Source organism: Rattus norvegicus, chromosome 9 (genome assembly GCF_021556685.1).
Source record: "Rattus norvegicus strain SHRSP/BbbUtx chromosome 9, alternate assembly SHRSP_T2T, whole genome shotgun sequence".
NCBI lineage: Eukaryota > Metazoa > Chordata > Mammalia > Rodentia > Muridae > Rattus > Rattus norvegicus.
The window spans coordinates 41649996-41673289 of NC_141542.1; the positions used below are offsets into that span (position 1 = coordinate 41649996).

A 23294-nucleotide genomic window follows, 5' to 3' on the forward strand; every position below is an offset into this window, starting at 1 on the left:
CACTACTACACTGTCATTTGCAAAATGGCTTAGGAACAGGTCAAAGCATGCATATATTCAATCTACTGGTCTGAATCAGAAACAGCTTTTCAACTGCTACATGAAACTGGCTCCATAGGGGCTGGGGATTTAGCTCAGTGGTAGAGCACTTACCTAGGAAGCGCAAGGCCCCGAGGCCCCGGGTTCGGTCCCCAGCTCCGAAAAAAAGAACCAAAAAAAAAAAAAAAAAAAAAAAAAAGAAAGAAACTGGCTCCATGAGGTCAAGAGCCACATTTACTGTTTTTAGTCCATTAGTATTGGATTGAGTACTATATCTTATATATAATAGACGTTTCATATTTATTTTTGAATAAATTACCCCTAACTTCTTAATTTCCTGACCTATTTTTGTTCAAATGACCATTTACATTTTGATGAGCAGCTATTCTCTAGCACGCTCATGACTGTACTTTTAGACGTTTTCCCCATGTAGAAGTTTAGTACTTACGTTAATCTACACCTTAGTACTATCACTACCTACATTCTCACCTGTGGCTATACATGTAGCTTTGAGATCTCTTAATGTACTTTGTGAGCAAGTGATCATTCATTCAGCCTCCCCTTATTGTCTCTAGTACGGCAAAGTAAAGGACAGCAGCATAAGCGAGCGCCCTGGCTGTCTGAGTTCACAGCACAGATCGGTAACAAATATGCAGACAAGTAAGTAACTGCACTGTTGCCTTGACAGAATGAAGCTGTTCAAATCAGAGTAAGCAACTGGAAGCTTGAAATGCCAAGGCAACTTAAAGACTTCAGAATCCAACGTTTACTGAAGGATAAAAATCTGATATTGAATTTTCTCCTCAAGGCTGTTGAGAATATTCAGTTATCAGTCATAGTAAGTAATTAGAGACATGGTATGAACTGCATCCAGTTACTTATTTCCTTAAACTCGCCTTATTTTGAAAGCACGGTTCTTTAATGTGTTTGATACTGGGTTGTTATAATGGAATTTTATTTCTGAGAAAAAAGTGAGTTTTCTCAGGGGGGGGGGGGGTCTCTGAGTCCTAGTACCTGCACTGTCACTCTGAGAGTGGCGTCTGTGGCGTCTGAATCAGTGCTAAACCATAGCTATGTCTGCAAGTCTAACCTATCTACATACTTAATTAGATCAGCACTCAAATAACTAGACCTCCTTTAATTTTCTTCTAGAAACTTAAGTTTGTTTTTTTCTTTCGTGCTGGACACTCATTTCAATTTAATAAATCTGTGTCCTCTTATGCAGTAACAAAAAAAATTGAATGCTGTTAACAGGTTTTCAACCTATAATTACAAACATAAGAACATTTCTGTAAGTCCTATGGATCAGGAAGACGTTGGAAGGTAGAAGGGACAGAACATTTGAAAAAGGAAGTAAGAGTGTATTACAGAACTGCTCTTTTAGGTGTCTGTCTGTATTTAGACAAAATGCCTATCAGATGAGCTGGGGAGACTGCTCAGTAGTTAAGAGCTCACTTTCTTACTGCCATGAAATGTGGCTTCTGCTCCAATTTTCCGGACATAAATTGCTCTCAAAGGTCCAGAAGGGTTGAGTGGCAGGCACACTATTCCTAACTACTAGATCCTAAGACCCCTGACAAGATCCATAATTTTGATTTACTGTCATTCAAGAGACCATTACTATTTTTGATTAGGGGCAGAAAAAGTTACTCTTGGCAGGAAAATATATATATATATATCACAGAATATAACAAAGTAGCAGCCATTGAGTCACACAAAGCCTACTAGAGGAGGAAAGAGAATCAAGAAGCACTGTTAAATCAACTAGTAATTTATTTCTCATTCTCCTCCTAGTCCCCTGCTTACCATCAGAAAGTAAAAGTAGAAAAATGCTTTATAAAGTTTAGGTCAAGATTACTTATAGAAAAAGAAATTATAACTGTCATAATGCAATTTTCAACCAAACACATGGACCAGATGCAATACAATGATATTTGCTTCTTTCTTCTAGATCACTCTAAATACATATGAGTTTGCTTTCAAAGAACAGCCATCCACTTATCATTGGCTCTACTGTCTATTAACTCTGACATCCATAACTTTTCTTAGAATTATTCTGTAATACTAAACATGACTACAATTTCTAGCCCTTCCAGGTTAGAGCTTAAGAAAACAAAGGTAAAGTAATTATTTGAATTACTACATTTTTTAATTGTAACTGAAGTTTTTATGTCTTAGATATATAATTTGCTCTTCCCCCATATGCCTAACATGAACAAAGAGCTATTTCCACTGCATACAGTAAGAATATGCAATAAACAGAACAGATCTGTTCTTTCTAGAACATTCCATTCTGGCCTTTTACAGTCATTTGCTAGGAATCCATAACTTACCCAGTTCTGTATATATTCTATCATTTCCTCAACTCTCTTTCTAGAATTCTTATCTCTTCCCTTACCCACAATTAGAATTTTCTGGATTAACTAAATGGTCTTACACCTAAACATCTAAAAAACAATATTCTTAAATTAATTCCAAATTAAAATGACCAAAATATAAAAAATGTTAGCTTCAGCATAAATTCAGTCTTAAAACAAAACAAACCTCATGTCCTTGTAAGAAAAACATCAACTGTAGAAAATATTTACAATTTTCAGCTAGACAGTGGTGGTGCACATCTTTAATTCCCTGCACTCAGAAGGCAGAGACAGGTGGATCTCTGAGTTTGAGACCAGCCTAGTCTACAGAGCAAGTTCCAGAACAGCCTGGGTTACACAGAGAAACGCTGCCTCAAAAAAACAAAATCAAAACAATTTTTACATATAAATATTATATTGATATAATTATATGCCATAGAACAATATATTAATATAAACAATATAGAAATGTTATTTGCATATATTTATATATTAATACAGAGTATATCATTATTACTTCTATCTATTAACATATTACACTGACCTTTTTAGACTACATTAGTTTTTGAGATTAGGAATACTGTATTTATACCAGTTTCATCCTATATACTCCCTCAAGTCCCTCTGAATTTCCTAATTTCTTCTTCAATTATTATTGTGATTGATACATCACACACACACACACACACACACACACACACACACACACACTCACACACACCCCAAAATCTGGCCTTAGATTTCTCCAAATTTCATTACTATAAAGTAACTACTTCTATTTAGGAAATTCAATACTAAAAAGCAGTTAACTGTTTGAATTTATATAAACTATATTGACATCTGCAAAAGTATTTCATAAACTGGTTTTTGCCATGGCAACCTTGAGAGATAACAAACAGCAAAACCATCCACCTGCTAGATTTAGGGAAATTCAGAGAGGAGTACCAAGTTTGTTTTGAAACTGCTGGTGCTTTACTACCTCTGTTGACATTGTGTTGTGAGCCTAGTGTTTAACAGCTGAACTATCTCTCCAGCCCTGTTTCTTCAGGGTGGACTTACAGAGGCTTTATTGGGACAGCAAGTATACATGTATACTAGGCAAGAAGAAAATTATTTTGTTTTCCTTTTTAAGCCACAAAAGCTATTTAGTGTGTGTGTGTGTGTGTGTGTGTGTGTGTGTGTGTGTGTGTGTGTGTGTGTGTGAGAGAGAGATAATAGGTTCCTTGAATATTTTGATAGCATCAGAAAGATAAACTCCTATTAAGTACAATTCATCAAATGTAACATGAACAGCACATTAGCATCTATGGTGTGATTTAAAAAAGGATAACTCTGACAATTCTAATTTCCAGTACATTTTTTAAATATCAAAAAATGGTCTGTTTGTGCTCAGCCTAACTTTGGGTTTCGTGTGTTATTATTTTTATAATGCTTTGAAAACTGTCCTACCAGGTTTATATGATTTTTAGAGTTTCTTACTAACCATCTCACTTCCTTTTATTTTTGGTTGTGAGCCTAGCCTTAACGGCTGAGCCATCTCTCCAGCCCCTCTCACTTCCTAACTAACAGAATAAACACATATACAAGTTCAGTATTTCTTATCCAGAATGCTTGGAATTAGAAGTGCTTAAGTTTTTAATCTTTTTGAGATGGTGGAGTATCCAGACATATACATACTACCTTTTAGCTTATACGTGGCTATAAGGATGTGCTGGGGTGAGACTCAAGACTAAAGGCACACTTTAACGTTTCTTACACATGGTAGGCAGAGGTAACTGTACACAGACTTTTACTGAACTCCTGCAGCTGGGCATGGTGACGTGCAGCTGAAACCCAGCATCCAAGAAGTTGAGTCACAGGATGCAGAATTTAAAGGCATAGTGTAAAGTCTCAACAGAGAACAGCCCAGAAATTTAAAGTCAAGGGTGTATGGACTTTTACTGCATAGCCCTTTAAGCCTTAACTTCTAGGACACATTGTTCATGTGTTTTTTTTTTTTTTTTTTTTTTTTTCCCCGGAGCTGGGGACCGAACTCAGGGCCTTGCGCTTAAATCCCCAACCCCATGTGTTTTTAAGAAACCAAATTAAGCCTGTTTTACTGATTTCTTAAAAGGGAAATTATTGCAATCCTACTTGTTAACTCATGCTAATAATGAAAAGAAAGTATTTATAAAATGCAATCACTGAACAATATGCTATTTCAAATTCTTATTTTTAACTTGAAAATGTTTCTTACCTGTTGCGTGTAACAAACTGGCTTCTACTCTGTGGGGAATTCTAGGTGGTATTTTCATCGATGCACGTATTTGGTAAAAACTAAAAACACAATAAATATGTTACTTTAAAACACATGTTCCCACCTTTACATTTTGTATCTATTAAAATAAAATTCTGGCCCCAACTCTACCAGTTTCTATAGTTCTAACCAATGTTCCTGTAACATTTCCCATATCCACCTATAAAATACTTAATAAGCACAGCAGAAACCAAAAGAAGTTTGGCACTTGTAGAGATGAACAATAGAAACAGAACTTTAGAGCAGTGACTGTGATACTAACTATGGAATTAGAAAGTCATCTAAGAACCTCATAAGCTAATCGTTTTTTCTTTAAAAGATAACGAAATTGGGCTAGCAAACTTGCTGCAACTCCTAATTTCAAAGCTTAAGTTCAATTCTTACAACCTTCATGGAAGGACAGAACTCACTCACTCATTCATATGGGAGACACACACACACACACACACACACACACACACACACACACACACGTAAAAAAAAATCAAAGAAAATAAAATGTTCCTGATTGTGAGTTTGAGAAAGACATCAGATTAATTTAAAATAGTTTTTTAGTTTGTGGAAATCAGGAAGCTGGGGCAGAAAGGGCTTTGTAAGGCCCCGTCTCAGGAAAACAAACAATAAAAGCCTTCATATGGAGAGCTAGGAGGTACTATGTGTAGGTCCTGTGTACATGCCTGGGGAGAAACAGAAGGAATAGTCAGACCCAGCTGTGAGCTGAAAGCATTGATGACTTACAGAAGAAGGGGCTAGCCAGGATGAACAGGGAGGCTCTCATGGCGTTCCACCTATCGCTAACAGTTACTGGCACTTGCGGGAGAGGAAGATTATCAGTTTCCACTGGGGTGAAATCTCTGACAGGCTGCCAATTAATGATACAGAAGGAAATATACAGTTTGACCTTAGGAATACACTGTGAGCACTGAGTGGACACGGTAGATGAAAAAAAAAAAGCAGATGAAGTTGAGAGAAAGAGTGGTAGTGGGAGAGGTAGAGGAGGAGTTAGAGAGGGAGGGGGTGAACTGATCAAGGCACACTGGTCACATGCAAGATATAAATCAATTTTAAAACTAACCAATTAAAATATGTATTTGGTTCATTGTTCAAGAATTCAATTGTTTTCAAGGTAGGAACTACTTTATACATTTTTACTTTTTTGTTTTAAGACATTTTATCAGTCACTGTAATCATTTTTAAATTAGATAAAAGTTATAAAATAAAAAGTGTCTATTAACCCAAGATTTCCCCAAAGTGAGGCAAACATTACAACACACCTGTAGTCCCAGCACTCAGAATGCAGGGGCAGAGGAAGAGGCAGAGAGAGGCAGGTAGATTTCTGTGAGTTTGAGGCCAGCTTGGTCTACCTAGTGAGTGTCATGACAGTCAAGTATGTGTAATGAAACCTACCTCTTTCACCCCCCACGTATACAAAAAAAAAAAAAAAAAAAAAGGGATACCAAAGGGATCATGCTCTCCTCACCACAGAAAACAAAAGCTTGGTTCACTTAAGAATGTCCTTCTTAAGCAACAGAATCATTATTGGTTTTTAAGTAGTATTTTAGATTTATTTACTTATGTATGTAAATGACTGCAGATGGTCACATCACAGAGGCAGAATTAACCATAGAAAATGGAAGGGTAAAGCGACTTAAATCGACATAGGAACTCCATAGAGATAGAGCAGTAGGATTAGTAAGATTATAACGTCTGCTGGCAAGCAAAGAGAGTTGAGAACTAAAACCAAATCTGCCACTGAAGAAAACCTGACTATAACACAAAGGGACCAGGACACGAGACAGCATCTGAAAGTAACTGAACAGGAAGAACAACAAAACCTATGCCCTACACAGGCTGCACTGCAGAGCAACCAAATAGCTAATGAAGTAATGGTTTGCCAATTAGAGAAGTGTCACCACTCTGAACCTCATAGTAAAATAATCACCCTGGGCAAAGACCTTCAAAGGACACTACTGATTAGGTTATAGAAAGCTTTATAAAGGTCTACCAGATTGATAACACTTGAAATCAATCTTGTCACAAAAAGAAATAGCCAAACACTTTATGTTCTGTAATGTATTCAAAAGGGCACAGTGTTCATTCTTCTAAAACCTCTACTGGAATGTAAGCCTTTATAAGCATCACTGATCACAGCCTTAAAAAAAAAAATCAGATATATACTCAAATGTAACTTTCAAATGTTAATTTTTGAATAGAATAAAAAACTAAATCTAGTGGTCAAAAGAATGTTATATTTCTATGATAGTTTTCTCAAACTCTCTAAACAGAATTGTATAACATAAAAGTATTTAAAATAAGGAGCAGGAGGTAGTGATGATTCAGGGGCTTAAGCTGGCTTGCTACTAAGTCTGATAGCCTGAGCTGGACACCTGGAGACCACAGCTGGAAAGGGAGAACTGACCCCTGCAGGCTGTCCTCGGATCTCCGTGTGCAGGCTCTAGCACGTGTCCCACAGGTAGGCAGACACACACACCACACCATAAACATACCACTAAATAAAACACCACTAAATAAAGTATATGTGGCACTTAAAAATGTTAGTACATTTGTGTGTGTGTGTAGGTGTTTTTATGCTCCTGTATGCCTCTGGCCAATTCTAAGTGCTAAGAGGTCTCTCTGAATGGCTTCTTTCTCACTTTGGATCCTTGCCTACTCTGTGACAACACGTAGGATGAAAATCTGTAAAAGAAAGTTGTGTCTGCCAAGTTGAGGCCATTCCACATCAGCTAGTACTCAGCCAAACCGTCAGCTGACTGGATTGATGACTGAACCCAGCAAAGATTAACAGAACTATTTAGCTAATATAGCTTTAGGAGCAGAAATACATGTTTGACCCAATACTATTGTAAGCTCTGTGCTTTTTATTAGCTGATTATAGATATATCACCATAGCAATAAATAAGAAATACACAAATCAATACCTAGGATTGGTACTTGCTATAACAAAATTTTAAAACACAATGACTTTATGAACAATTTAAATGTTAATTACAAGAAGTAGAAAAATAATGAAGAAACTACAGATTAGAAAAATAGTAATGCTTGTTAATGGGATGATAAAGTATGCTGTCTATAAACCTTAGGAAGAAATTAGACAATGTCCTAAGAAACTCTTGGAGATGAAAGGCAATCCTAAATGGTTTCTCCTAGCCAAGCACTGTCATCTGGAACAGGAGAGCAAAAGCTGAGGAAGAATTAGTCACTTTACATCAGGATCCAGGGCCCAGAGGGACTAGGACGTGGGAGGTGGAAAATAAAAATGTTTTGTTTATGATCTCATAAAAGATATTCAATGTAAGATGAATCAAAGATGTTATCAAGAATGTAAGTGTACACTTTTGTTCAAAACTCACTGAAAGAATTAAGGTAGACTGTGAGCAGACATTCTTAGATTGACAAAATACTTTTTAGGAGGTTTAGAGGCATGATCCCACAGAACTCCCAAGTGAGTGATTACATTTACAAAGTAAGCATGTCTTAAGAATAATTACAGCTATGGGCTTTTAAAGTATGGATGAGGCCATGGCTGTATCAGACAGAAATGTCTGGCCCATATGTTGAGTCTAAAAAGCCAGCAGCAGCCTGAATTCCCGGCTATGTTCTGTAACTTCCTTAACCAGCAGACTACAGTGGAAGAAACAGCAGGCAATTCAAGGGGCCCTGTTTCATGGGTAAGTTTTTTTTGACTTCTATTCTAAGAACCAAGTTAGACTAGCCTACTGATGAATGAGAGGCTACACAAAGCATACTGAAGGAGAGAAAAGCATAGCAGGCTATTTTCATTTTTTTTTTTAAATAACATGGCAAAATTAAGCCAAATCCTCTGAAAAATGAACTACTCCTTAAAGCTAGAGAATCTCTTACCATACTTAGCTAGTCATTGAACACCCACCACTGCGAGGATAGGCTTGACCTAGACCTGGTACAGAGGATCTAAATTCTGTACGAAGATACTTGTAGCCCTCACTGCAGTCATGAACCACTCAACACAACTCTGCCACTCTAATTGCACCCTCCCTTTGCCTTTGCCTTTGCCAGCAGGCTGATATTAACGCAAATCATATCCAAAGAACGATATGAAAGACTTCCTGCCCTACATCCATCCAAAGGGACACAAGGACAAACAACTCTGTGACCCTGAAAAGGTGTGGATCTTAAACAGACATTCCATAAAACCCAAGAGTTTTTCTTCAAAAAACTGGGGACCTTTCAGAATGTGTGACTCCTTTTTCTTAGGCCTGAATATCAATAAAAAAAAAAAAATGGACTCCGAAGGAAGTGAGAAAACCAGAAACCTGTGGCCCAGTAGCTTCTTCCCCAGGAAAGGATGTGCTGGTCAAACTGTCTGACAACTTTTCTACCCATCTTCTGAACTCTGTCTGGTGGTTTTTTGTAAATGGTTACACTGCTATAGGAACAGTCGTTTTCTTACTGCTGGGCTAGACTAGTGATGTCTTTTTACCAGATTTCGTTCAGATTCAGTTTTTTGTTTTTTGTTTTTTTTTTAACCAGATTTGGTTCCTAACTTCTTTTGGAATACGGGAAGTGAGTCAGCAGGTTATAGACCCAGCAATGGACAGCACAGCACAATGCACATATAGTCCTTCAGTTTATAGATGAGCATTCTGTAGATGCCTCTGAACTGCTTGCTGTGCAAATTTCTGTTTGCCTTCTTTTTCCTTTGGAAAGTGTTTCCTGTGTAGTGCAGGCTAGCCTGAAACAGTCGCATAACCCAGACTAGCCTTTTGTGCTTGTTCCTCAAGTGCTAGGGATTACACAGGAACCGCCGCTCTGGGCTATACTTCTTTCTATTCCTTCCATGCAACCTTCGATTTTACCATTAGTGGTGGTGCGCATGAGGATGGCCTCCGCAGGCTTGCATGTTTGAAATCTCAGTCCTCAGTGGTGGAACAGTTTGGAAAGACTTAGGAGGTAGAGCCTCACTGGAGGAAGTATGTTACTGGAGTGGGCTTTGAGGTTTCAAAAGACTGGGACCAATTCCCAGGTTGTATATTTCTCCCTCTCTTTGCCTCTAAACTGAGGATAAGATGTGTGCTCGGCCATTTCTGCTGCCATGCCTTTGCTTTATCACCACAGACTCTGGTTCTCTGAAACTTTGGGCCCAAATTAAATGGTTTCTTTCCTAAGTATCCTTATTAATGGCATTTTATCAAAGCAATAGAATAACTAACACACCACATTAACAAGTGCTTGTAGTGACAGTGATAATTGTATTCTCCCTGGGAAATGACTCACTGAATCCTAAACCCACACTATCAGCTCATCTCAGACACTGAAGGACATCAGAAGCACAGCTCTGCCTTTCCATGACCTTTCCTCCAGAATTCTAAATCCCCTGAAAAAATAACACATTCACTCAGGAGACTGATGAACAAGGACTGTTAGGAGTTTAAGGTCAGTCAGGACTACCTAGTGCAAGATCCTATCTCGAAACTTACAAAGTAAATTAATGAATACGTAATATATTCATATTTCTAAGACTTGGCTCTTTCATTTCACCCTTTGCCTATTTAAGTCTTATCTGAATTTTAATCCTCTCCGGTGTAGAATAAACAGACAGGAAAAAAAGGAAGGGACACAAAAGGAGGAAGAAGTCCCGCACCCTAGGATCTAGTTGGCTTTTCCTGCTGAAAGTCAAGAAACTTCAGTATAAAGCCAAAATTGGCACAGAGATAACGCCAGTGTTCCTAAGACCTTTAAAAAAAGCTAAAGCAAGCAAGCTAGAGAGATGTCTCTGAGGTTAAGAGTAGGTAGTGCTCTTGCAGAGGACCCAAGTTCATGTCCCAGCTTTGTCAGGTGCCCACAACCACCCACAACTTCAGTCCCAGAGGATCTGAAGTCATCTTCTGGCCTCTGTGAGCCCTGCATGCACACATACAAACTCACACACAGACATACATACATACATACACAGACACACAGGAAAACAAAATCTTAAACAACATCAAAAAACCCATGGATTACTTAGGACAAAAGCAAGGGCAAGGGTCTTGGAAATACTGAAACCCACTGTCTTAGCATTCTCTCTCACACCACTGACCTTAAGCAAGGTTCCTTGAAAACCAGCTTAAATTTTCATTTATAAAAGGAAATTCTTTAAGACAACAAAAAGTAAATGAGCTCATATAAATTTTTTTTTTTTTTGGTTCTTTTTTTCAGAGCTGGGGACCGAACCCAGGGCCTTGTGCTTCCTAGGCAAGCGCTCTACCACTGAGCTAAATCCCCAACCCGAGCTCATATAATTTTTAAGTGAGATCTCGAGACTTGCTTAGTCTTTAAACTGTGCTGCCGTTACACACTTTCCACATGTAACTGAGGCAGACTAACAGCACTGAAATGAGACTCCCTTGAGAAGCTTGCATCCATCCAGGTCTTGGATATGGACTGTAATTTTCCTTAACCATTCTGTTTCTCTTACATGCCGACTCTTGAGAGTATATTCTCCCTGGTCTTAATAACGCTTTCCCTTGTCTCACCATGAAGTACTTTTCTGTGAAGCATCAAGGAGCTGGCTTTCCCTGAATGGACATCTCTAAGTGGGGAGGGAATTTCCCAGGCTGCACTGCAGTGTTGAGCTGCTTTCCTATTGTTGCTAACATCAGTGTAAGACTTTACTAACAGGAAAATATCCTGCTGGAGTTCTACTGAGTCTGCCTTATACATGCTTTGTACTTCTACTTAGCTGTTTCTTTATAAATAACTTTCTTCCATTTTATAATACGCCTTTAGACAGTAAAGATGAGCTAATACATTTTCATTAAAGCACCCCTCAATGATCAATACAAGGTCTCAAATACATATTAAATATATTCAGCATTACCACTAAATCCATGTGTATAATCTCCAAATATCTAGTTACATGACATTACTTAGACTATAATCACCTGTATATAGCTCATTTTTTACATATATGCTAGAATAAAGCCTGTAATTAAAATCTTACTATAAAATGCATACCCTCTTTGGAATAAATCCACATTGTAGAACTTGTTTAGCTCCACGGAGAATTCTACCATTGCTTGAACTTCAGTCATTTTTAATTTATACCCAGAGGACAAATCTGGTAACAGCACCTTAAAAGGGTTAAAAAGGGGTAAGAGGTCATGAGAAGCACAACAGAAATCCCAACTTAGAAGCCTAGCTCAGCTTAATCCAACTAAGTGTAAGTGGGACCAGAATCGAGAGACTACTGATCAGCAGTACTACTTTTACTACAGGACGTGTTGGTCATGAAGCTTTTCTAACATGTGTTTCCCCGATGACATCCACATGACAATCCACAAATGGATATTTTTGTTAAATGAGAAAATATTTCTTAAAGAACAAAGCACTTTTGAATTAAAAAAAAAACCCTCTCATTATAAAAACCTAAATCATTCACTTTCATAGAAGTTAAAATAAAAGGTGCAAAGGAAAGTGAAAATTAAAACATTCACATACACATTGAAAAATAATTTCATATGTGTATATTAGCATATATTTTTTGTAAAACTGGTATCAGTGACTTGTATATCTTCTAATCTGCTTATTTCAGATCAGCTTCTGAAGAACATTTAAGCTAGTAAGTGTAAATGACATTATTTTAAATATAACTATTATCCTGTGGACATGTTGCAGTTTAAAACAGCACCTCAGTTAGTGCTCCAGTGGCTTCTGTCCTCACTCTAGAGAGATAACAACATGCATACGGAGAGCCATATTTGACACCAAGTTGGAGAAGGTAAATGTTTGGAGATAATCCCCCACTGGTTTCTTTCTAAGGCAAGGATCCTTTGGTCCAGGCTATCTGTCATGGACATCTTAAAAGCCAGCAACAGTGAGTGTCTTACGTTAGAGCAAAGAGTAGATCTGCATACTGTTCTACACAACAGAGCCTTCCAAAGCACAAAACAGGGGGGTCACATATCAAGGTGTCAGGATTCTTTAGCTCAAAGTTTCCTCTTATGCTACACTGTTTCTATGCCATGCCACCTGGCACTCTAGGCCAACTGCTGTGAATAAAACCCATCTTTGACTCTGACTGTTGAGTCCAATGTCTTCTGCCAACATTATGGCACCATAGCAAACAACTCATTAGCAAGCATAGGAAAATCTCCAAGTCTTCACAGCTCTTAAAAAACTACTTCCCTGAAATTCAGCAAATATTCTAACTAATGGCGAAGTAAGTGCAAAAGAAATGCCATATGCTTACCTCTGCTGATCAAATCTTCATTTTACATTATTAAATGATGAACCTTTTATTTCCAGTTACTGATTCTTGTTGTTAAAAATATACTGTGTCCCCTATGAGAAAGAAACAATAAAATCTCAAATAAAACCACAGATACAAAATCCATCTTTAAAATACCTACGCTTCATTACTTAACATTCACAATTTACACACAGGACTTACATCCTCAAGGCTTGGGAATACTTTATAACTTCATCATTAACTATTCTGTATTTCTATTAAGGATCCATGTATGTAGATTATACAGTACAACAGAGAGTACTTTCTTAATTCAGTGGTTCAGAAAAACTTCTCAATGGACACCTAAAACACTGGAGGCTGTACTGGCTGGTTTTATGTGTCAACTTGACATAGGTGAAGTTATCACAGAAAAGGAGCCTCCCTTGTGGAAATGCCTCCATGAGATCCAGCTGTAAGGCATTTTCTCAATTAGTGATCAAGGGTGGGAGGGCCCACTGTGGGTGGTGCCATCCCTGGGCTGGTAGTCTTGGGTTCTATAAGACAGCAAGGTGAGCAAGACAGGGGAAGTATGACAGTAAGAAACATCCCTCCATGGCCTCTGCATCAGCTCCTGCTTCCTAACCTGCTTGAGTTCCAGTTCTGACCTCCTTTTTGTGATGAAACATCAATGTGGAAGTGTAAGCTGAATAAACCCTTTCCTCCCCAACTTGCTTCTTGGTCATGATGTTTTGTGCAAGTCTTACTAAGACAGAGACCTATCATTAATTTTTAAGATAAAGAATTCTTCATTTAAAATAACTAAGTAGGGGTTGGGGATTTAGCTCAGTGGTAGAGCACTTGCCTAGCAAGCACAAGGCCCTGGGTTCGGTCCCCAGCTCCGAAAAAAAGAAAAGAAAAAAAAATAACTAAGTAGTGAGTTTTGAAATTTCATGGATTTCATACAGACATATATGCATAAAATATACTACTTAAAAATAATGATAAACATTGCCCAACTATGCTGTAGTTTTTCTTACAGTTCAAATATTTAGGTGAAAACCTTCTGACTTGAATGTGTGCTAGGTCTCAATGAAGATCATGTTCATTCTTCACTGTTTTTCTTCTGTCATGATATAGAGTGTGCCAAGTCCTAATGCTGCACTTTAGTCCCCTCATCAATTATCATAAGGATTAACATAGATAAATCAATCTATCTTTAAATAAGAGACTCCCCATTCTATAGAAATGAGGTCAGTTCTGGGTACTATTGGGCTCAGTAATCACAAGAAAAGCAGGAAGCACATATAGAACAAAGTAAGTCTTTAGGACTTCAGTGCCAAGATGTCTTCCTTAAATCCTCCTCTTCTCTAAAGCATGGATAGCATCCTTCTCACAGCAAACAGTAGTAGACCTTCAAACTCTGATCTCTTTTTAGCGCCTTTTATTTTGGGATCCCTGTCACAATAGTGGACTTTTCTTATGTAAAGAATTGGGAAGTAGGTACAGTTTTAATAGAACTTAAAACATATGAATCAATAATTACCAGAAGTAACATCCTAAGATACATGACATTACCAGGCAACAAGGACTACCTCCAGAACTAGGTATCCCTCTAATGCAGAGCCCCAGAAAAGGAGCTGAAAAGAAGCACAACACTAGTTGTGTTGGCGATGCTCTTTGGCTACTTTGTAAGCAAAGATGGAAAAAACCAAAATGGTAGAAACTAGGGACTTGCACTCAAGTACTCCAATATACCAAAGCAGGATTAGTACCTTTCTCAAAGGATTTCTGAAGATTCTTGACATAACAAGTTAATATTAGTTAAAGGTGTTGCCATCCTACATATTGCCTGTTACTGCATATGGTTTAAGAACAATGGCCACTCAAATGGGAGATAAAGTTGAATCTCACTAAAATAAGGCTATTAAAATAAAGTAGGTATATATAAAGGGCAAGCATATGAGCCACATCCACAAAAGAAGTTTAGTGAGTCACGGTAACAGAAAATAGAATAGAAAAAAAAAAAACCCACAAAAATCCTGTTTTTTAAAACAAAACAGTATTTGTCAAAGAAATAGCCTGTAAAAGCCTGTGACTTTGTAACTTGCAAGCTATAGAATCTGCAATAGTAGGAAGTTAGAGGCGGCATAAAAACTGTTATCTTCCAAAGTGGACAAACTTTCAACTTGAGTGTTAATATGGCTATAAGGAGGTTAACACAAGGAAGGAGTACCCAGATAGCAATCAGAGGGCTCCTAATGCAATGAACACAGGTGTTCCCATCTGAAGTCAGGACTGCAGCATTCCTGCACTGCCAGGACACGGTAACTCCATCACTCCAGACCAGCACTGCTCTTAGCTACAAAGTGTTTCCTGCTATTCGTTTTCCCATTGGGAGTCGTTTTACTATTCTATTTCTGATTTCACTGGCCAGTGTAGGAGGGACGGGGTGGAGCAGACAGGTTTTATTTCTCGGTGTCTGGACTTGCAGAGCTCTCAGTGACCTAGGATTAAAGCAACACCTAGAGCGTTCTTATTTTCTTTTTGGTTTTTGGTTTTTCTTTTTAGGAAGGGAGGTCATGTTTTTGATAGGTTACACATGGGATATCATGATGGCTAGAGGAGCAGATACTGCATGTCACTTTTTTTTCCTTTCCAAGCCAAATGGTGACAAAGCCCGAGACTGTATTTCTCAATCTCTCTTGATGTCAAGTTATCCCTCCCATGGAATGTAGTCAACCGGCTGCACCCCTGGAATCCATACGGAAGTGAAGAAGCATGCAGCAACTGTCTTACTTGTTTAACTCTGCCCTTAACGTCACTTCCCATCCTTTTTCTAACAAGAATACCTTCTTGACAGTGGTCTAGTTTTGATCACACAGATTAGGACAAAACTCTTTAAAGACTGGCAAAAGAAGAGAAGGATTCTGGGTTCCTGAGGGTCTTAGCTGCTTAGACACTGCTCAGTCTTTTTGTCTTATGATTCTTTGATACAGTAATACACTTAATCTAGACACTTGTATGTGGATTTTTCATAACTTCTCTGACCTCATCTCTTAGCAGCCTGCCCACTCCAGTCTTACTTAATTCCTTTCTATTTCTCAAGCACAGCTGATGGCCCTGAAGTCCTTGTGTTTGTTGTTCTCTGGAGCTCTCTTCCATTCAGTCATGGACATGACTCACTCCTTTACCTTCGCTTGGGCTAGACTCAAATACCATCTTCTAACTAGTCCTGCCCTGGCCACATCATCTATCTGCTTCAACCACACCCTATTTGTTGCTAAGCACGTATGTCCCTTTAAAATATTGAAGACTTTACCCACTACCTTTTAAAAACGAGGTCACTGCATAGCCCAGACTGATCCTGAATTCTCAGTCTTTCTACTTCTTCCTCCAAATAATGCGACTGAAAACATGAGATGCTATCAAACCAGCCTTATCACCCTTCTTACATCCTAAGTGTAAACCTCTGCAGAATGGACATTCTGGATACTCTTTACTGCTTCATACTTGTATGGCCAGACCAGACACATGGAAGGAACTCGAGTTTTAATTTTAGAGAATATTTATGATAATAGCATTAAAATTTTCATGAATAGAAATCATTATTCTTCCCCTATCTAAACTAATTCAACTTGGAGGAGGCATTATGATATGGCTATGTTGAAAGCAGGCACTGATGAATACGTCCCATTATTAGTGTGTATGTTCACAACTCTCCTCTGCTCCAACTTCTATACCCTACTATGCTTTTTCCCTATACTGTTGCTGTCTCCTTGCCTTAAATTCTTTCCTTTTCATTGAGCAACCTCAAAGAGAAATATACATATATATGTACAAACGTAAATGATGCTTATAAAATCCCTGACATTCACTGTTATTCTCGAAACACAGGTGTTTTTATTTTTACAAATTGCTTAGAGAAAAAAAATTACAAAAGACCTAAGGAAAAGGTATAGGGGTAAAAGAAAAAAGAAAAACAAGGACTCTCAGGGTTAGTGAGCATGATTGTGATTCTCTTCACACAACCTAGTCTTTTCCCATCTATGAAATGCTGGCTGTCTGCAAAGGAATCAGACATTGTCTGTGATTTCCAGTGCAATCATTGATGGTCAAAATTCTCAAGGGGAAGCTGGAAGACTTTCCCCACTCCTAAAGGTGAAATCTTACTTTTAAATGCTGTTAACTCAAAAAATCAAGATCAAAACCTTGTGCATTGTAAACTAAATTCAAAACATGCAAATTCATTCTATAGACTAACATTGATTTCTAATTAATATAGATATTTACACCACTCACACAAAAAAAAAAAGTCCTAGTCTGTCCTTTTTCAATAACTAACAAAACTGTCAGAAAAGACTTCTTTCCTTGTACCACAATTATGCATAGGGCATTCTCCAGTGCAAGTACCTTTTTGCAGTCATAAGCCATGAGCTGCACAGCCTTTTCAACAGTCTAGGTAGGGCTGGGTCAGAGCCCATAGATTTAACCTTGGCCTCTGACATTATCAGAATCAACTGACTTATCTGAGACTAAATGGTTTACTCTTGTAGCCCTGGCAAAAAAATAAAAAACTCAATAATCTGGAGGACAATCAAACAGAAATCCATTCTGCATCATTTCCTAAATCACCAGCAGATAATTCAGTTAAGCAATCTACAAACCCCAATCTAAACATGGACATGACTTTGATGCTCAGTGAGAAATCCATGCTGAAAAGCCCATACCTACCAAGCAAAGGTAATAAGCAGAGAGAGGGAGGGGGAGGGGGAGGGGGAGGGGGAGGGGGAGGGGGAGGGGGAGGGGGAGAGGGAGAGAGATATTGAGATTACCTTGTAACACCTCAGGAAAAGTTAGTTTTCTTTCAAAGAAAAAAAAATCAGTGAGGAATCTGAAAGTCATTCTTATTCTTTCTGAAATTCTGTGTCCAAAATGGAAACCACAACAAAACTGTCTTAGTGTGATTGAGAAACTGATTTCTTAATTTAATTTCAATCTAACACAGAAGCCATGTAAAATACTTCCCTACTAAGCACAACTTTACTGTGCTGACAGAATTACTATTTTAAACATTCTATGTAGAGTATTAAAAACATTAGGCCTGGGCATGGTAGTGTACACCTTTAATCCTAACACTCAGGAGACAGAGGCAGGAGATCTCTCAGTTTAACTCAAACAGGACAGGAACCTGAGGCAGGAATTGATACAGAGACCATGGAAGGGTGCTGCTTACTGGCTTGCTTCCCATGAATTACTCAGCCTGCTTCTTGCAGAAACTGGGGCTACCAGCCAAGGGATGGCCGTATCCATAATGGGCTGCGTCCTCCCCCATTAATCCCTAATTGAGAAATACATGACAGCTGGATCTTATGGAGGCATTTTTTTAAAACTGAGGTTTCCTCCTTAAGATAAGGACACTCTAGTTTGTCAAGTTGACATAAAAGTATCAAGCACAATATGTCTCTTAAGAATACTGAAAACTTTTGATTTACACGTATGTGTGGGTTCTTGTGTACTCACAGGGTGCTCACAGGGGCCGGATTTCCTGGTGGCTGTGAGTTGCCTGACATGGGTGCTGGCAACCAAACACTAGTCCTCGGCAAGAGCAGCAAGTGTTCTTAACCACCGAGCCGTCTCCAGAACTTACATACTGAATTATCTTAGGTAATATTTGGGATTAAAATTCATTTTACCCGTTTCCCCACTTTTTTCAGAATTTGTATTTATTTAATCTGCAGGGGCACACAGTGACAGCATGAACTAGGAAGTCAGAGCACAACCTTCAGGGGCACATTCTTTCCTTTTACTGTGTGGTTTCAGGTCCATAGATTGGGAGCAAGTATCTCCATCTGCTGAGCCATCTCGCCATCCCTCGAAACTAATTTCACTTGTGTTTACGATGCATGCCCTCACAAACACCTACTGTACACTAGTTCACTCATACTAAGCTGTCTCTTTAAGGGGCTAGTGTGTGCACACTAACTGCCCCGGAAGTAGTGTTAAAGTAGCACAGTACTGCCATGCACAGCCTTTACGAATACCAAGATACCAACTCTCCGTCAAAGCAGTTGGGCTGCTATTAGCACTACACAACTGCCAAGAGATGGACCTTGGGAAAATGCAGGAACGCGCCTACACCATCCACACTGATCCTAAAACACTCCCTCAAGTCACAAGTCCTTAGTGTTTTAGAATATCGTAAATGTGGAAGCACCTGAAACCGCAAGGCAAAGCTCAGAGGTCCCCCAAGGTGAACTGGAGACCACAGAATGAACTGCTCTCCCAGAAGTCGAAAAGCAGCCTTAAGTCTTCCTCTATAGGATCACAGACACCTTTGATCTGATAACAAGGCAGATGGAAAAGGAGTTGAACAGAGATGCCATCCTCCTTGTCAGCCCCAGGAATACAGGGGGCGCCTTCCACTAAACGGGGAGTCAACAGTTAGTTTCTGAATTCTACTTGTAATTGGCAAGTATACGACAAATGGGATCAGAGCCGGTAACAGTGATAGCCCAGACAAATGACACCCAAATGACATCACAGAAAACAAACGAACAAACAACTTCTTGAAAAGTTCTTCCTTAGCGTGTACTATGTCATTTTCTCATGTAACAAGAAATACTTTTCCTCCAGTACTGTCTAAAAGTTCACTTCCCCCAGCTCAATTCCGTTTAAGGAGCCATGCTGTTATTAGATCTTAATATTTACTCTAGTGAAAGGCTCACATTGTGACAGTCATGGAAACTGATTTCAAAGGAAGGAACAGCAGATTCATTCAGATTGTAATAGATAACTGGGAACTGATATTAACATTTGAGAACCAACAACAGAAGAATATTTAACATGCAATTAAATTTAAGTATGTCAATTAGAAATATGACAGAGACTTTTTAATGAGGTTAGAATGAGGTTACCTCAATGCATCTAATAGCAGTGAATATAAAAATCCATGTAAACTTTCTTGGGCTTCTCTAAAGAAATAAATAGGAGGCCTTAAATAGGAGGAAGCCAAGGAGACTTCAGAATGCTGTTTTCTTGTGAGTAACACAAAGTTCTTTTTAGTAATCCTGTTTGTATCCCACCAAGCAGTAGAAAGATGGCCCCTCCTGGCAAAAGAAACAGCTTATTGACATAGCTGCTTTAAGCTAATCTTGACCAAGACACAAACCACAACTATAGACTAAAAACAGTCAGCTGGTGACACTGGATTTTCAGGGTTTGTATCAAGCCTGTATCGGTGTAAAGTCTAGTCATGTGATTACGGATGCACTAGCTGGCTGAGGCCACGACAACCTACCTATCTTTATTAGTTCTTGATGGGTGAACCATGCTCAGTACTGGTTCATAGCTGCTGTAAATGACCCAGCCACTTGGCAAGCATCAGCCTCTAAGGATCACCACTACGCAGAAAGCGTTTAACCATTTACTCAGAATCATTTGCAAGGACAATCCCCTCAGCAATCATGCCACTCACTGAAAAGGGCGACCCACAGCAGAGCTGAGCTTATTCCAGCTGTTCAATTAAAGAGAACAAGGTAAGCAGGGCCAAGTGTCTATCTAGAATTTTTTGCTGGCATTCCTCACTTCTCAAAGTAAACTCTGAATTCAGCACTTTACCAGCTACTTGCACACTGCATGAATTACACAAAATTAAAAATAGAGATTTAGACTCTCTTCTTCAGGGAAAGGAGGGAGGCCAGACCTTTGAGAGGAAAGAGTAATTTGACAGACATGTTTCTGGAAAGCTTTGTCCTCCGTCGGTGATACCAAATAGAGAGCAAACAGTAGCGTGAAATGAAAGCAAACACAGGCGTTTATGACTTGCGCAGCAACTCCTATGCTAGCAGCTTTAATTATGCTACTTGATTTATTTCTCCTATAAGTCTGCAAATTAAGGTTTCCAGGAACACAAAATGTTCCTATGGCAATATATTCCAAGGTCACACAGAAAGGAATTAATGAAAAATCACAAAGAATGTGTTCAGCCCCACTACCCGTATTACACTTACAATACTCTAAAATCTGCACCTGTAAATAACAATTAATGATCATGAAGCCATATAAATGTGCCCACCCAAGGGAAAACCAGATAGAAACTCTAACAGGAAAAACTACACTTAATAACTACTTCAGTCCCCCATGTAATCAACAGTATTTCCTATGAAATCCTTAAAGTTCTCACGCCACAGCAGCATACTTGAAGACACACACTGTCCCTCCTGCTTTCTTTATAGCTTGTGTCTACACAGAGGACTATTGCAAAGAAAATGCATCGTTACTAACACTAGAACTGACATTTATATAGGTAGGACTCTTTTTAAAAATGAACAAAAGGAACACTGTTGATATTAGAAAACTGTGTCGATGGCATAAAAGAGGACAATTTAAAAACAGAACAGTAGGAAGCGTCGGCTATGCTGAGAGTTTATCTACACTTCCTTCTGCACATGAGAATGCCGTGAACAGTGAACTTTCCATGTGACAATGGAAACCTACCTCCACTATTATCATTTGGACAATAAGAGAATGGGGTTTATTAAAAACAGTCCCCACAAACTTTTTAAGGATCCACTAACATAGAGGAATTCTATCTAATGCAGCAACGGGGCTGCTCTCTCTTGCAAGGGACCACATCTAAAGGTGTAATCTGGCCAGACTGCCATCTCAACCTGGATTACAGTCTGCTCTGGCTGGAAGACAGACCTTAGTGCATACCTTTAATCCCTGACAGTGAAGGTTAGGTTGGTCTGTAGAAGGAAACAGCCCTGTTTGAAAGTGATGTCAAATGGAGGGGCAAAGTGCAGCATCAGAGACAGATTCGACAGAATAGACATGCCCACTTCACACAGGAACAGTGAGGAACCACAGGTTACTGGAAAGCAGTGAGGGAGAGAGAATTACCCTGCTAATAGCACAGGACAGATGCCTTTGAATATGCCACTCTACTACAAACTTGTAATACTTCAGAAGGGCCCAGCTACCAAAGCCTATGGAAGCACAGTGATCATCTAACGTCTACTTCAAGGACCTGCTCAACTGCCCTTGGAGAAAAACTTTTTTTTTTTTTTTTGGTTATCTCAACAGAAGACAAGACTCAGAACCAGAGTAAAAGGAATGATGACTTTCTAGAAAACTATTGTTAAGAACTACTGTCGTCTTGGCATCCTATGCTTCCTTGTATTTATTATTCCAGGCCAACTTTGATATCAGACTGGATTCTAATTCAGACTTAAGTCTGCTTTCTCAAATGGAAATATTTTTGTAATGCCTGCCTATCTAAGAAAGTAATGCTCACAAAGTAATATACAAAAAGTACTAAATGTAGTATTTGGTGCATTATGCTCAATAAATGCAAACAGTGTAACTTTTATCACAATTTTTAAATATTCTGTTCGAGAAAAATCTACTCCAAATTATATAGATCAAGTAAAACTGTTATATACTTCAACTGTATAGCCTGACAATATCTTCACATATAGGACAGACAACTTTAAATGGAGAATGATTAATTCCAATTAAAATCCAATGAAGATCTTTGTAAAGGCTGGGGAAATAAACAACTGAAGATTTCAGTTAGAAACTTGAAGAATGTTTTTTACTGACTTTACTTATAACACTTTCCACCGCTCACCTGTATGAGGGCGATTTCAGAACTCTTCCACCAGTATTATATCACTATATGGCTATGTAGTCATGAGTCTGACAAAAAGGAGCTGGGGAAAGCCTGCTTCTAACCCTGCCCACCTGAACTGGGAACTCAGTTTAAGTCTTAAAGCTAAGGATGAGGACAGTGTGAAAACCTGGAGCTCTCAATTCCAAAGGACAAAAGGGACAGGGTCCACAGGCTTCTGTGGTCTCACACTGATGATGATCCCTGACTTTGTTACTTATACATGAAGAGGGGACAAGTTCTAAGTCTTAACTTCCTGGCACGTTGTACACATCAATGATCATGTCACCACTGTTCTACCCAGAGAGGATTCAATAGAGAATACTAATTCTAGGGCAGAGTAAACTAACTGTTGCTAAAGGACGTGAGTAAAACTTAACAGAAATGCCCTGAATGCCTATGGAGAGCCCACTGCACCTGGTCAAACCCAGACTTCTATATTCACAAGGTAACTTTAGAAGTACTTTATGTATTATGATTGGTGTGATAGAAATCTATAAAAGGAAACATATACTATAATTTTCTCACAGCTGTTTCTTGGTTGAGAGATAATTCACAAAGTTGGTTTCATTAAAACCAACAAGAACTGTGTAAGTTTTATTTAAATAGGAGATACCTTTAATGACAAAGTATACCTGGAACCTTTGTATTTCTATATTTCTATTAAAGTGGTTAATTTTTATATTTAGTGTGCCCTTAATAACTGAACAAGCAGGTACATGT

General features: G+C 38.6%; 1 protein-coding gene across 8 annotated transcripts in view; it reads right to left on the reverse strand.

Moving 5' to 3' along the window:
- Fam135a (family with sequence similarity 135, member A) overlaps positions 1-23294 on the reverse strand; it is an 80893-nt gene that overhangs the window by 54534 nt on the left and 3065 nt on the right. For 6 of the 8 annotated variants that reach the window (NM_001134597.2, NM_001393818.1, XM_087567036.1 and 3 more), the window contains 3 exon segments: positions 4633-4712; positions 11689-11804; positions 12923-13014. In NM_001134597.2, coding sequence (NP_001128069.2) covers positions 4633-4712; positions 11689-11765 — 157 coding nt within the window. In that variant the 5' untranslated portion in view covers positions 11766-11804; positions 12923-13014. 8 annotated transcript variants of the gene reach the window in all.